The sequence below is a fragment of the Rhamphochromis longiceps genome, linkage group LG5 (genome assembly GCF_057381845.1).
Source record: "Rhamphochromis longiceps isolate RC_006_pf linkage group LG5, R_longiceps_female_GT1.1, whole genome shotgun sequence".
NCBI classification, from domain to species: Eukaryota; Metazoa; Chordata; class Actinopteri; order Cichliformes; family Cichlidae; genus Rhamphochromis; species Rhamphochromis longiceps.
In genome coordinates this window covers 19026649-19042748 of record NC_140561.1, presented here as the reverse complement: position 1 = coordinate 19042748, position 16100 = coordinate 19026649, and the positions used below count along the sequence as shown (strand labels likewise).

General features: G+C 40.5%; 1 protein-coding gene across 2 annotated transcripts; it reads right to left on the bottom strand.

The window, feature by feature from the left end:
- Nucleotides 1-2049: 2049 nt before the first annotated feature.
- On the bottom strand, nt 2050-16007 carry timeless (timeless circadian clock). 2 transcript variants are annotated; one of them, XM_085406343.1, is made up of 30 exons: nt 15857-16007; nt 14657-14798; nt 14414-14567; nt 13969-14083; nt 13764-13826; nt 13548-13649; nt 13304-13459; nt 13064-13197; nt 12531-12618; nt 12255-12431; nt 11831-12048; nt 11647-11750; nt 10302-10471; nt 9923-10048; nt 9364-9515; nt 8980-9077; nt 8775-8901; nt 8450-8651; nt 7909-8045; nt 7543-7622; nt 6769-6892; nt 6599-6681; nt 6295-6449; nt 5889-6117; nt 5689-5757; nt 5400-5518; nt 4936-5173; nt 3071-3122; nt 2914-2978; nt 2058-2806 (listed from the first exon to the last, which is right to left on the bottom strand). In XM_085406343.1, the coding sequence occupies exons 2-30, from the start codon at nt 14739-14741 to the stop codon at nt 2679-2681; spliced, it is 3750 nt and encodes a 1249-aa protein (XP_085262469.1). In that variant the 5' UTR covers nt 14742-14798; nt 15857-16007; the 3' UTR covers nt 2058-2678. The 2 variants fall into 2 exon arrangements, with proteins under 2 accessions (XP_085262470.1, XP_085262469.1); XM_085406344.1 differs by lacking the exon at nt 15857-16007 and having other exon boundaries at nt 2050-2806; nt 14657-14747.
- Between the last annotated feature and the right edge of the window lie 93 nt (nt 16008-16100).

The following is a 16100-nucleotide window of genomic DNA, read 5'->3' as shown; positions in this document are numbered from 1 at the left end:
TCTGATATCTTCTGTAGGGTCTCCCATGGTAAATTGGTCCTGGGTGAGGGACCAGACAAGAGTCATTCAGAAGACCCCTATGAGTAGAACATCAAAGGGACAGTTCACCCTGCCCGGGATAGGGGTACCAGGCCCCCGCCTTGGAGCCAGGCCCGGGGAGGGTGCCCAAGGGTGAGCGTCTGGTGGCCGGGCCTTAGTCCATGGGGCCCGGCCGGGCACAGCCTGAAAAAGGGACATGGGCCCATCCTCCTGCAGGCCCACCACCCACAGGAGGCGCCGTAAGGGTCTGGTGCATTCTGTGTCGGGCGGCGTCCAGGAGCGGAGGCCCTGGCTGACCGATCACCGGCCACCAAGACTACAACCACTGTTGCTGTTAATATTTCTATTAATTTGCTGGTTACCTTTGTTACTTAATTAACTTATTTGCAATAACTGAGAGGAGACTTTTCATAAATATCCCATCCTTTAAAAATGGGAAAACATAAAAAAATATGACTAATACATATATATATGAGGCCTGTCGAGCTCTGCGTGTTAAAACAGAGACAAGTGTTTAGATGTGTAGGTCAATTTGTTTACAGGCCAACTCATTTGTTTCTACTTCAGTGCTCACACAGGGAGTGACTTGGGTACAGAGAGTAACAACTGGTGACACAGGACCTCGAGGATTGCGCTGGTACATTCAGAAATGAGCTGCAGCTGTGAGCGCTGCTTGTAGGAGCACTTTTTTTCTTTCACAGTCAGATGAGTTGGTTGTGCATGAGTGTTGTTGAGCAATAGCCCCAGCCACGGCCCTGTCGGTTGAAACCAACACCCACACGTGTTGTTTACCACTCTCTCTGTGTCCCCCCCCATCCACATTTGCGTATGGAAATCATTGTTGGATGTGCTCAGTCACGCTTGAATCATGTATTGTAAATCATTGGTCTGACAAACCTTGTGCATTTTCTTATCATGCTGTGGCATGAAACTCAATTACACATGTATTCTGAGATAAACTGCAGTACGACAAAAATATCAGGAAGTTGTGTTTTTTCCCCCAGTCCTTACAATGGAATAGGCAGGTACATTTTCCAGAGAATCTACCCACAAACGCACAGCGCCCCAAGGCAATCTAAAGAAGGAGAATGACTAATTGCCTTATGCCCAATGTATGATTTAATAGTTTTCATGGATTTGAAATTGAATGGGTGCTGTCAGTGGGTTCAGTTTTGTAAGGCATTAAATCCTTAGAGGACCTGTTTGTTGCTGAACTACTTTTAAAAATTACAGCTTTCTTTAAACTACAAAAAGTCCCGAGAAATACAGGAAATAAAAAGCAACAGTTTCATATCTGCTGAGAAAAAGTGCCACAGTCACCTTGGGGCAACAACTAAACAACTGTTTATTAAAGGAAACAGTTGAGTACAAACATACACACTTTAAAAATCAAATGTCCTTTAATTTTTTTAATGAAAAGTCAACTTCCATTTGAGTTACCATTTGTTAGACTTCTAAATATTTAATCAATTGGGCAACACGATGCCTCATTCACATCAGACGAATGCTTCTGGTCACAAATCCTGAGTCACTGCTAACAACTAAAGTGTCTGACCCTTAAATTCATGTAGACCATTTTACTGTTCACAGGAAGTGATGTACCTTTAACCTCTCAGCTTTAAGGACTCCACCCACACATGCTTAACTCACAGCAGTGTCTGTAGATTGTCAGCTCTGCTTCTGGCTCTGTGGGATGGGGGCAGAGCAGATGCTGTGACAGGAAGTTACAAACGTGGTCCAGATGTGAGGACAAAGACCACCTCCAACCCAGCTGGAAAACGTGGACGACTAGAGGCGGTGACTGCAGACTAGATGCAAGATCCACACGTGGAAGGAAACCGAATCACACATTTATTCTTGGGATCTTTTTTTTTTTTTGCGTTTTTCACAAGTATGACTGAACCAAAGAAGAATTTTTATTTGTTCCGGCTGTCTTGTACATCTCTGTAACTGTAAAGCCATTTTTTTTCAAAAACTGAAAGCCACATTTGAAAGCAATAAAGAGAAAAAAAAAATGAGTCTGTGTTACTAATTCTATACTTAATTCTTAGTTAATAACATGTATACGCCCCCTAGTGGTGCAACACAGGCCAACGTACAACAACAACAAAAAAATCCTGCCAGGAAGCCATTTTTGTATTCTGTCAACAGTGTGGTTTTATTAATCAGTACACTTGAATAGAATTATCAAGTCCCAAGTCAACACTGACAAGAACTTGAAAATATACATAAGACTTGTATGGAACAGCATTCAGATAAAAAGTTTAATCTTAGAGTAAACATGATGCACAACCTTCCCAGCATTGATGGATATCTATTTGGGAACCTTTTAAGAACATATGTAGACTAACAAAATTAAAGACCAGCAGAACTTCTTTAGCAGGAAATGCCAATAAATTGTCCACTTGGAGAACAAAAAGAAGAAGATTTGTTTCTTCTCTTTTTTTCTTTTTTTTTTTTCTTTTTTTTTTTTTTTTACACAGGCTAATTTTCCATATGTTCTTTTGGGTTACTTTTTTTTAGTAATCCATTAATAGTTTATCCTGTCTGGACTTCAGGTCTCCAGCGGGCTGCGTGCAACATGCGGGACTTTTAATGCATCTCCCATCTGAAGTTTTACAGCCCATTAAAGGCCGTCTCTAATCCTCCTCTTCCTCTTCTTCAATTAAGACCACGCGTCTTCTCTTCACAGGAGCAGAGATGTCCTCCTTGTCTGAATCTTCATCGCCATTTGTATCCATAGCCGCTGCAGTAGCGGAGTCTTTGTCTGCAAAGACAGCAACGTGTGAGCAAAATGATGAAATGAAATGAATGAATCAAGCTCTGTCATAATCAAACACCAGTGAACCCTTCAAACAAGCAGGAGCACAATACCGTTCTCCTCGTCATCGTCCAAAACTCTGCTTCTGTTTCTTTTAGTTGAGGTGCTGTCCTGGGAACTGATGTAAACATGGATATTTAAAGAGTTAATCCTCTGAGGATTTTCGCCTTATGTTTACTAGTTAATAAAAATCATAGGATGAGACCTCACCTTTCATTTACATCATGTGTGTCATCGACAGGAGCGGCATCTGACTCAGGAGCTTAAAAAACCCCCCACAACAACAAAAAGCCCAGTATGAACACAAGTCACATCAGTGTAATTACTGCTCCATCCCCGATTAACGGTACACATGCAACTTCTTAATTTTACCAGCATTGCAGCCATTTCCCATCCTGATTCTAACGCAGCTGTACTGCTTTGCCCAAACTGGCACAGCAGAGGACTCTCATCATAACATGTGCTTTCTGACTTTATATTATGTGCACCCTGCTTTTTTCTAGCAATTTCAGATGCAACTACAACAAAAACATGTTTGGCATAACTTGCATAAATAAAATACAAGGCATAGCCAAAATATACCCAATACAACATAGCAGTGCTTCACAGACAGATGATAAAACTGCTAAATAGTATAGGAAGCACATTCAACATTAAAAATTAAACTGAGTTTTATATAGAGAGTAGAAAAGAAGTCCTCATCAGTGAAGCTCTGAGACCAGGATTCACCATGGCAACAGGTAAATAAAGAGCAAAGCCTCCATTTAAAATCTGGTGGATTTATCTTAAAAAAAAAACAACAACAAAAAAACCAAAAGAAAAACGAGGAAAGAAAAGTGTAATTTTAGTCAGTAATACCTGTTAAGTTGAATTTGTACTAGATGAAGCTGGAATCCTAATTTTACATTTATTTTGTTTTTGTAAATCAAATTATTCAAACATAACTTGACAGGGACAAAGTGTAGGCGACTCAAACTGAGGATACAAATCTGGAGAAACAGCTAAGACAACGTTTACCGTTTGATCTTTGACATTAGTTACCAAGAGAGCAACAGATAGATCCGCCCTCAAGTCCCTTGACCTTGAGATTCGGGGGTCACTGAAATGCAAACTTGTCTGAGATTTTTAGCAGATACAGGATCAAAATCTTTTCAGCCTCATCTTCACTCAAGTATTCACATTAAGTCTGAGATGCAGCTCTTTGACCGATTATAGTACGACACATTATAACCGACGATTGATCGGTTATAAACTTATGGTACAGTAAAAGTGTCCAGTGCAGGGAAACTGGCTGACAGTCTGACAGCTGCATTAATGTCCACAGTCACAAAGATGGAGACTATTTTATTCTGAGCTGATAATAAATCACTGTCTCCTTCTTTTTAGGTATTCTAACAACTAAACGATTAAAAAGCGCTCATGTGAGGGAGTCAGGGAAACTCCGTTTGTTGAAATAAACCTGCCAACAACCAGGTTTAGTTCACAGAGTCTGCTAAGTGACTCAGGGATGAACATAAAAGCCAAAATTTCCCTCATCTCACGGTTAATAAACTCAGAGTCGTTGGCCAAACCTGCTTCCTGGCATAAGGCCCAGCTTCCACTTCTTTGATTTGTTTTATATTCAGTTAAGTTTCCACTGTCTAGACTGCAGACCTCCAGAGGGCTGAATTCACCCCCCAAACCACTTTAGGGAGCTTTTGTTTTTCTCAGCTCCTGTCTATAGCTTTTACAGTATACTAAAGATGGCAGCTAATCCTAATCCTCAAACCATCTTCTGTCTTTGCTTCACAGGAGCAAAATGACCCTCGATTTAATCTACAACATCTGCATTAGGCAGCTGAATTCTTTTTTTCAAACTTAAAGCTTTGTTACTTTTTTCCTAAACTACAGATGCAAACAAACAGTGGTCAGTTCTTCACAACCTATGAGAACAATGCTATTGTAACAGATTAAACTACTACATTAATTATTACTCAAGGTTACTGCTACATTGTTGGCTATGTGACAAGCCAAAGTGCTGTAAGCTGTAATTAAATGGTTTCATCCTAGACAGAAAATAAATCTGCCACATATACCTGCATCCTCAGCGGTGTATCGTTTCCTCTTGCGTGCAAGCAGCAGAGCTCTCAGGGCCTGAGCTCTCTGTTCATGAGACGCGTCCTCCTCTTCCTCCCCACGGGGTTCCTCTGCTGGGCTCCTGGTCCCATCTTGCTCATCATCATTTTTAGGTTTGTCCTCCTCAGGGCTGAGAGCTGCAGCTGCACTCCGGAGCTGAGATACACTGATCTTTGCAGGGATTCTCCAGAAGGACTCCTAGTTACCAAAAAACAACAACAACAACAAAAACCCTTTTCAACAACACTCACCTCAAGTTTTTTCTTTTGTATTTAATGTAGTTCTGTGTCATTTCTAAATATAGATTTCTCTAATTCAGCCCAAACTACAGTCGCACAAAACAGATTAGGAGTAGGACTACAGCACAGAATAATGTCACATGACTCATTTGACAGTGAAATATCACTCGCATACAAGCACACACCTGTTCATTTGCAGGTGCTCGCATTCCCAATTTGCGCAACAGTCGTTGGAAGCTCTTGTTTTCCATGGCTTCTTCATTTGACTCTGTGAACGGGGCCAGTGGAACAGGCTGAGACAAACCTGGGAAACGGACCACAATCATTTCAATATCGCGCCAAATAAAAGTAATTACAACATGCTTTAAACGCACTGTGCAGCATGCATCCATATCTTCCTAAAATCACCAACAGCAGAAAAAAAAACAATGTCTGGAAAATGTTTGTTTTTTTTTTGTTGACAGATGCACTCACCGTCATTTTCACGATCATCTGCAGTTTTGTTCAGACAATTCTGTAGCCACAACAAAGGTCCAGACATGCCTATGGGGGGGAAAAAAATCCAGATTTTAATATCTTACTACAAACATTAAATCCACATCATCGCATTACATGTTATCCATTCATCCTCTCTGATCAGTGAGAACACAGGGGCAATCTGGCCTTTGTCTCACCTTCCTGTTTCAGAGCATACACCATTTTCTCTACATCAGGTCTCCTTCCTCCTGTAGAGTGCATGCCTCGGCTCCTCCTGCCACCATTTAGTGGTCTTTCACTTTCCTGCTCTTCAAGGTCCTCTGCCTCACTCTCCTCAGACTCATCCTCTTGCTCATATTCATCATCTCTGTCCACAGGATCATCCTGGGTGCCTTGTGTGAGTTCAGCCAAGAACTCTTCTTCAGTCTGCATCAAAAAATGAGTTTAAATTTATTAAGAAATTGACATTTCTTCAAATATAATTCACTTCAATTCAATTCAATAAAACTTTATTGATCCTGAAGGTTGACCCCGAAACAAATCTTATTTGTTCTGAAGTTTTTAATCTCTTATATTTTAAGTATAAAAGACTAAAGTAGCTACCATTCCTTTTCCAGTGCTCTTCCCGTGAGCACTCCGACTTCTCTTCTTATACAGTTCTCGTCTCTCAGACACCAGGCCCATGCTGAGCAGCTTGTCCACCACACGTGCTCGGGAGCGCTTAGCAGTGAGCTTCTTCATGATGCTACCCAGCACATCTGTGAAAGCAGAGGTTTTATCAGTCAAAACTGGACACACATACTGTGAAGCATTCATGCTTAATTTACTGAGATTGGAACAGAGGACAGATGAAAGGTAAAATTTAATTTTTCTGTCATGCGTTTAAAAATAAGAGAATATCTGTTACCATCAGAGTCTCTGTACTCCTCAAACAGCATCTGCAACTCCAGCTCTTGCTCTTCAGTCCACAGAACAATTCCAGTACCTTTCCTTTGAATATGACAAAAATTCTTTAACGGCAGCCTTGTATTATTAGTTTGCATTACATCCTTCATTGAAAATAAATCAAGTACATACTTGGGTTTCTTCAGTTCTTTAGCATTGCCCACCAGGCGCATATGTACCAGCTGCGTCACTACCTGACGCCGAGTGCGGTTGCTGTTGCTTAGTAATGGCAGGAGAGTCTCCACTATGTCTGGCACTATGCACAAGAGTCAGCAGTCAGAAGCTTCATGTACAAGTATATTTAGTAACTTATAACAAGTTTTGGGTGTAATATACTCTGAAGTAACACATTAATGTGGTCACATTACTTTTTCAGTAACACATCACTTACTTAACTCAGTAATCATGTCACAGTTAGAATTATGTTGTTATGGTGCTCCAATGGTTCAATTATTAATAAGCTGGTTTGACAGTCAAAAATGAATTAAAAAGCTATTTCTATGTGTACATATTTCTACAGTAGAACTGCAGTAACAACTGCTCTAAAGTTACTTTGGGTGATTTCTAAATTTGCTTTGATTTCAAGCAATAAAAGGTTTCATGCGTGTTATTATTAGGATGTTGATTTATGTGTGTGGGACTACAGAATAAGATTTATTTTAACTGGCAATTATTTAACTGTGTATTTCAGGCCAAGTTATAGAGTAACACAAAAGGATGTAACAAATACTGTAACAACTTAATTTCTACAGTCATTAAGTAACTCAATGCATTACCTAAAACAAAACAAAAGAAAAGCCCCAAAAGGAATAAGTAATATTTAACATGTTCCATTTTTTTGAGTAATGACCCCAACACTCCTTATAAGAGACAAGAAAAGATGTGCAAACAGCAAACAAAGCCAACCGTCAGAGTCACGGTGCTCCTCGTAGAGTCTGCGCAATTCCTCTTCCTCCTCTTCAGTCCATGCTGGTCTCTTTTCCTCTCTAACAGATTCACAACAATGACATGCAATACTTCAAATTATGGACATAAATACATATGCATGCTTTACATTGTTACACATATGATATGACACATGAACTGTTTTCACACATGAGCGACGAGAAAGTAATTGGGCACACAAGGGGCGCTGCCTAGAAACATGAGATTATTCTCTGTATTATAATGTCTATAATAGTTCAGGGCTGCAGTGCACATGTGAAAATGACTTTACATGAACACATGTATTAAGTCTATGTAAACAGAACCTGAAAAAAGAAAAGCACCCACTCTTTGGTGTAGCCTTCTGTCATCTCACGCACAGCTCCCACATTTTTCCAGAACAGCAGCTCCACATACGCTTTATTGTTCTGTGCTGCCAGTGAAACGAACCGCTTCACTAAATATTTGCCAAGAGTCACTAGTTCCTGTGATGGAGAAGAGGAAAAAAACATGTAAGCGATTGTGTAATATCTAAGCTTTATATCAACAGCTTGCAGAAGAAAGTGTTCTTTTTAATTGCTAGATATCTGACATGCCAGGTGCCCTCCGGTGTTATCAGTCACAGAAGCTTCCCTCACCTGAATGTAACAGCGTCCCCTCCCTTTAGTGCATGTTCTGGCTGCACACCAGGCAACCTTATTTTCTTCTACAAAGAGCGCTTCAGACATAACTGATTTATTATCCACCGTCAGGGTAGTCCCTGAATGTGGATATTCTGGTATCAGAATTTAGCATCGGTAGGAACCTCCCATAGTGAGCTATCTCACACAGATGTCAGAGAAACTTAACTAGGATTACCAAACGCCTTCCTCCAGTGTTGTTACCCTACCTGGTAAGCAGCTGCAGCAGGGTCATTTAAGATTTTGTTGAAAATGTGGAAAACTGACAACTGGAAGAGCAGGGCGTCCATTTTAAGGTCAACAGCCAGGCGGTGCAGCATTCGAGCAATGCAGTGGTTTGTGTGTGGGGTGTTTTTTGAATAGGATTTCAGCAGGAGAAGGTACGGATGAACAATACCGGGGTTGGCAAATCTGTAAAGACCAAGAGAAGGGGCAAACTTCCCATTAGGAAAGTCACAGAACTGTATGCAAACAGACTCTAAGGCAACATTTAGCATGGATTACAGCACAGATTTGCCACAAGTTACTTCTCACCTCTTGATGAAGTCTAGAAATTTGAACTCTGTTTCAGAAACCTGGACAGACTCCAGCTCTTCCTCTTCCATCTCTGGCCCATCCTCCTCCTCTTCCTCCTCCTCCACCACAGCAGTCTGAGATGACCCTGAAGTCAAAAGCAAAGGTTTGAATCCTGCATGGAGGCTTTTGCAAAAGAATGATAAATATACATTTCAATACTTACTTGGCAGTTTGGCATGGAGGATCTGCTTAAGGAGTTCCAGTTCCTCTTCAGGTTCCACATCAGCTGAACCAAACACATCTCCCTCTGGCCACACCTCTCTGAGCATGACAAGAAAGGAAAAAAAACACAAACATTTTCCTAACTACACATGCCTGCTTAGAAACTTAGGACAACTGAAAGAAAAGTCTAATTTAATAATTGAATAAACAAAGTAATTTTTAACCTTTAAAAACTTCTTCTAGAAAAGGCATTTTTCGTATCCACATGATTTCAAATTGAGTCTCTATTGTGGTTAACTTCAGAAACTGTAAATTTTAAACATTTTGCAGTGGCCACTATAAGATTTAAATAAAAAAATAAAAAATAATACTGAGTTTTACTGACCTGGCAGCACGCAGCAGCCCCAGAGCTTCTGGGCCCATTCGAGCCAGCAGAGCATCCTGCACTCTCACCATAGCCTCAGTACGCTGATCCTCAAGGGGAGTCTCAGACGTGGCATCAAACGGCACTAAGCTTTGAGTTAAAGATTCAGACAACTGCAAACAGAGGACAAGAGGAGACACTGAGCGTGAGCAAGTTTGTCACATCGATATGTTTTTGACATTTTTAAGACCTCTTGTCTAAAATCAGCTCTGAAACAAAGCTTTCTCTCTGCTACTCCTGATAATAATATTATAATATACTTACAATGCAACAATATTGGAGTGTGAGTGTGTGTGAATATAAAGCACGTAGACATAGATAAAACAGCTATATGGATGTGAGTGAGATCAGGTGCCTGAGAGCAGAAAGGACTCTGAATGCTCACATGGTGCAGAAAGGTGCTTTTTAACTACCAGTCAGGTCTATAAGTTTCTAGATAATGGTAAATTATTTTGTAACTTTCCAATTTCATGTTTCTACATAACCAAACAAACATCTCGAGGCTGAGCTTCACACCAACCTTAAACCCTGCACCCTTCAGCTCTTCCTCTACAATCTTCCAGGTCTCCTCCAGGGCCTCTGGACTAGTTTCTGGAGCTGCCTCCTTTTTCTTACCATGAGACTTTCTCCGCTTCACCCTCTTCCTCTGAAGAGTTAACAGAGCAAATGTTAACATTAAAAAAAACAAAAAACAAAAGCAAGTGAAAATAAAATAAAATAAACAATAAAAACAAAGGTGAATCAAATAGACCAATACGGCAAGGCCGGGACGGTTCATTTGGTAAAGTAAATCCGTTGTGCATCTTTCTTGGCCTTTAGACAATAATTCTGATGGCAAAAGAACCAAATGGGACAGGCGGAAAAAAAACAAACATTGCAAATTAAGCACAAGAACTTACCTGCACCATCAAGTTTCTGCGGCCTTTGCAGAAGCGCTCTAACATTCGCAAGAAGAGGTGAGTTGACTCTACCAGGTCTTTGAGGTAGGATTGAGGTTGCTTGGTTTCATCATACTTTCTCAGCAAGGTCAGGAAAATCTCTCTGTACTCCATCAGGTAGAATATGTTACCTAGAAAGTAAAAGTAAACAGATGAGACAAACTCAAACACTGGGGATTGTCTTAGTGGTATACACGGTTGTGGACAGAAGTTTACATCGGCTCATGATGGGCATGAATGTTGTGGTTATTTTTGGATTTTAACAATTTCTGTGAGTTGTTCTTGTTCCAGGTTGGAATAATTCTACAGTATGTCTTGGGTGAATAAGTATGAATTTATATTTCAAACATATACCACTAATATCTGGCTCATATTAGTAACGATCCTCTAGCTGCTGATTTGAGGGGAAGGTGAAAAATTTGGAGGTAGTCCTCCTTGTTAATTATTCCATCCACTTTGTGCAATGTACCAGTACCACTGGCAGCAAATTAAGTCAAGTTTGAAGACCTTACCTTCCCTCCTCCATACATACCTCTTGACAGCTCAATCTCTGTCTCATCTGACCCTAAAACTTTTATCCAGAAGGCATTTGGCTTGTCTCTCAATTGATGGTGATGTAAAATCCACTTCACTGTGGACAGTGATGCTGGTCTTTCAGCAGTTTCCAGTTTATGGCAGGCTTGAGCCTTGAGGTTCCTGGGTTGTTCCTGGGTTGTTCCTGACCAATTTCCTCTCATCTGAGGGTGACAGTTTGGGTCTTGTTCCAGACTTTGGCAAAGTCTGAATTACTGATCTTAGAATCTGCAGTTGTTTAGAAATGGCTCCAAGAAATCTTCCCAATTTGTGCAAATCTACAATTCTCCTTAGCACGTCTGTGAAGTTCTTGGGCTTCCCCATTGTACTTAACAATTGTCAATCCAATGAGTGCTATCAAGCAAATCCTTTTCATGCCAGTTGTACTCAATCATGACCATGAGCGAGAAATTAATAGGCCTTGGCGAGTTGAAAGTCACTGTAAAACCTTCAGCACCACTTGTTAAAAGAGTGTATTAGTGGTACATATTTGAGACTGTTTGTATACTTTGACCCTGCGTGGTTCAGAGAAAATCCAAAATAAATTAAAACTTGTGAACTAAAGTCTTCTTTTTTAAAATCATTTAAGATTTATGTTGTACAAAAGCCCAAATTTACCATGACATTCATGCCCAAATGTCTGATCATAACTATACATATGCTAGAAGACCATGTGAAAAACTGTTCACCTTGAACAAAAGTTATATATAAACTTTTAAACCTACAATCTTACTTTTAATGACGCTGGAACTCTGCCGGATGCTTTCATCCTGCGATCTGTCCATCTCATTCACAGTTAGCAGCAGTTCTTGATATGCCTTTAGTGCCAAGTGCATCCTAAAAGGAACAAATCGCAGCAGTGTTGGGCCGACTCAAGTATTCGATTCCATTAACCAGCTTCTAAACGATCGCCTTACCTGCGGGACCAAGAAGTGGCCTCTTTCCGGTCTGTGAGCAGCATCTCATAGTAGTTGGTAATGTTGCGCTCAATAAAATGAAACGCCCGGATTGACATGGTCTCAGAAACTAGGTCGGCACGGAAACAACTGCCTCTGTTGAAAGCCATGAAAAAGCTGAGTGCCCACAGGTAATAGGTCTCATCATGTTGCTGAGTCTGCTCACGAATGAGGCTTTCCTGTTGAGAAGACAAAGACAAAAATCTGGTGAAAACAAAAAACCTTAGATGCCCTTTTTGGATGTTTTCGATGGTTTTAGATGTCGAGGTAAGAAGCATCTTCCTGTTCACAAAAAACCATTTTAATAATTTAGCTGAGAAAAACTTGTGTTCAGCATGTCACTGTGCATCTATACAAAAAAATAAGACACATAACAGCAGCCGACCTTAACGAGGTACATGAGTCGATTGTAGCAGTTCTCCAAGAAGTCCACACAAAACTCTCGCAGGAAAAGTCGAACATTTAAGGCCGAACGTCGTTTCTCCCCACTTTCTTGGGCCTTTCGATGCCTCTTGGGAACACGTCTCACTGCTTTGCCAATGTCGTGAGTGTAATTTTTGAACTTAAAAAAAATAAATAAATAAAACAGACACAATAAATTATTTTCTCTTAACACGATCTCTTAATGGAAAGATTTCATAACGGAAATTGAACAGCTCACATTCTGAAGGTTCCTGTGATAGATCACATCTTTGTCCCCTATTGCCTTCAGTCCTTGAACAACAAAAGACCCTCCGAAGCGAGAGTGTCTAAGAGGAAAACAACAGCATATACATTGTGTCTCAGTACTCAGGATGCTATAGTGTTTTTGGGAACATTTTTGCAAGCATATAATGACATTTATCCATCCATCTGCGCTCATTCTAAACCAACTTGTTGCAACTCCACCATGTGTCTTAATGCTATGCTGACTTTTGCCATGAAACTATTTTTTTACTGCAACTCTTCTGTAGCTGCACCTCACCCAGAAGTATTCCTAGTTCACAGATACTTCTAATGTAATACACATTATTGTAAACAGTTCCGAATTGCAGCAAGGAAGTGATTTTGACTGAGAAGATCAGAGGTTCAAGTTGGAACCCTTGTTTACCCAGGACCTCTGGCCCATCACCACTTGAAAATCTATGTGCATTTAAACTCTTCTGTAATTGGCAACGGTAAACTTGGCACTAAAGAACATCTGTGTGTCTGCACCTGGTCCCTCTCTGTAAAGTGCGGGAATGTTTCTCTGCATGCTCCTTCTGCCTCAGTGCCTCCAGCTCATTAGAGTCCTTCTTCTTCTCTTCTGCTGAACGAGCATGGCCGGCACTCACCAAAGCTTCTGGAGTCTGTAAAGAAAGAAAACAACAACAACAAAAATAACAAAACCCACTGAAACAGAGAACAGCTAGAACATTTAGATGTGCACTCCCAAAATGGATCTTTCTGTCTAACCTGGTCTCTGAACATAAGGGAGATGATTTCCAACACATGCATACTCCACTGCTGCTCACTCTGTGCTGAGGCCAGGAACTTGATCAGGTCATCAAAGCCGCTCATGTGAATGGCCCACAGCACTTGATCATGGACACTGGCATCATCATCCACTTTCTGCAAATAAAGGATAAAAAGAGAGAGATTAGGGATGGGAAGAACTTGCACTTATATGGAATCAGCATAATTCTTTTTTAAGTCAAACCTTCTCTTCACTGGGGTTTGCAGGTACATGAAGCACATTTCTAACCAGCAGCAAAATCCTCTCTATCAGCAGGTTATCTTCTTCCTGTCTCTGCTCCCAGTCCTGAGTGACCAAAGGTGAGGATGCAGACAGAAAGGCATGAAGAATCAGAAGCATTTTTACTCTGAGTGGAAACTGCTCAATGAAAACAAAAATCTGAACAAGTGAAATACTCACAAGTTGTAGAAGGTTGTACAATGTCTCACTCAAGATACAAAACACACTCTCACTGGCAAATGCCTGAAAATTAAAGATAATGATAAAGTGGCAACAGTGATACTTTTATTGTGTGCTTTATAAAAACATTGTCTGCAAATATTTTGTTTGTAATTACATAAAAACCACTTTTTATAAAATCCTTGCTTTATTGCGCTTCAAATACCTCCTTATAAGCCTGCAAATGAGATGTCACTTGCAAAAAGTGATGCCTGAACACCGGGTCATCTGGGACTTTACCAAAACAGAGCATGGCAGGCTGCGTGAGGTTGACCATGAGTCTAGAAAAAAAAGAAAGAGAGATTTTAAGTAACAGATTGTTTTTTAAACCAACTGGTATTGACAGAGAATCAAATTTATTAATTTTCTAACAATAATGTGTCACCATAGTAACACATGTTACACGAATTGTATTAAAGGACAATATTACTATTTTTATTTGTCACTGTCACTTACCTATCAATCAATCTTTACTCCAGAATCACAAAACATATCACATAACACAAAAATAAGATAAAAAATATACCCAAACAACCTTCGCTAAAATACAGATGAGCATATTTATATATATACACATATATTTTATAGATGAGACTTCTCAGGATTGGTACCTGATGCAGGCATCAAATAAGGCTTTGTCCTGTCTGTGCTGAATGATAATAGGCAGAAGGTCATTCTGTACAATCTGGCTTTCACCCAACTGCTGCCGGACATCACGGGCGTCATCTTCATGGCGTAAATAGCGAATCAAGTCTTTCACGCTCTCTGTAACATAGAGACACGGCAGCTGTGAGAGGACTGTTCTGGATCAAAACAACAACTACATATATATTTACACTTCAAATAGGACTCACCTAAGCAATCAGCCTCCTTGTGATAGGTGTCTCCCTCCAGATAACCTAGAGCACTGCACGTTGCCAAAAGTTCACAGTTCATCATGAATAAGTCCACACACCATCAGGGTGCCTTGAGGTCCAGGGGATCAGCGTAAGTGACCTAAAATTGTCAGAATAATCACAAAAACTCAAGCTGAAATAATTACTCCTTACAAACAAGGTTAGCAAAAGAGCGTCTCAAACGTGTCCTTGAAGTAGATGGCCTACAGCAGCAGAGAACCACACTGGGTGCCACTCCTGTCAACTAGGAAAAGGAAACTGGAGCTACAATTACCACAAGCTCACCAAAATTGGGCAAAAGAAGACCTGAAAATGGTACCTGGTCTGATGAGCCTCAATTTCTGCTGCGACATTCAGACAGTAGAGTCATAATTTGGTGAAAACGTGGTTCAGGCTGCTGCTGCTTGTGTAATAGTGTAGAGGATATTTCCTTGGTATGCTTTGGACCCTTTAGTACAAACTGAGCATTGTTTAAACAACACATCCTACGGAGTTATTGCTACTGACCATACCTACAGTGAACCCACCTTCTGATGGATGATTACAAGCAGGATAACATCATGTCATAAAGCTCAATTATCTCTAACTAGTTTCTTAAACATGACACTGAGTTCACTTTCCTGAATCTAACACAGCATCTTTAGGTTGCGGTGAAACAGGAGATTCTCATCGTGGATGTAGTGCCACCAAATCTGCAGCAAATGTATGATGCTGTCATGTCAATAAAGACCAAAATCTCATAGGAATTTTTCCAGCAGCTTGTTGAATACTATGAATTAAGGCTGTTCTGAAGGCAAACGAAACTCCAACCAGGTACCAGCAATGAGTACCTAATAAATAAAGCGACACATTTTTCCATATACCTACTCAGCTGTGTTTGACTTGATGACCAACCTTGTTAAGTGTGTGTCGGTACAAACTGAGTGCAATCTAGCTTTACTACAATTACTACTACTTATTTACAGGACCTGCTGAAGAAAACTGACTTATGTTATTGGTGGCATATTTAGAGCTGTATACTATATACTTATAATACTACTATGCTACTATTTCTGCTAAGACTGCGGTCTTCCTTCAGATCGGTAACCTTGTGTCAGAGCAGCTACCTTAGGTTTTACGTTTCATACAGTATAAAGAAAGTAGAAACAACGTACTTACCTTCCAGGTCGTCCAAATATTGTTTCAGTCTCTCCTTTTAAACAACCACCAGCGCATTTGGCGCTGTCTTTTCTAACAATATACGGCTGTTTTCCACCTGCAGTCACACAACTGCGACAAACCGGACAAGTCTCGCGCCAAGACCGCGAGCGAAAACTCTGGAGGCGGATGTAGAATGTCGTCACGACGTAAAGTAGCTATGCCCTGATTTTTGCCTTTCAGGTAGCGCCTTTTTAAGTTGGGG

What these genes read in the sequence shown, in the direction of transcription:
- timeless (XM_085406343.1), bottom strand. Translation starts at nt 14,741, where the DNA reads ATGATGAACTGTGAACTTTTGGCAACGTGCAGTGCTCTAGGTTATCTG. An exon ending in CCCTTATGTTCAGAGACCAG is followed by an intron (nt 13,198 to 13,303) that starts GTTAGACAGAAA and finishes CTTTCTTTACAG; the next exon opens with ACTCCAGAAGCTTTGGTGAG. An exon ending in ACACATGATGTAAATGAAAG is followed by an intron (nt 2,979 to 3,070) that starts GTGAGGTCTCAT and finishes TGTTTACATCAG; the next exon opens with TTCCCAGGACAGCACCTCAA.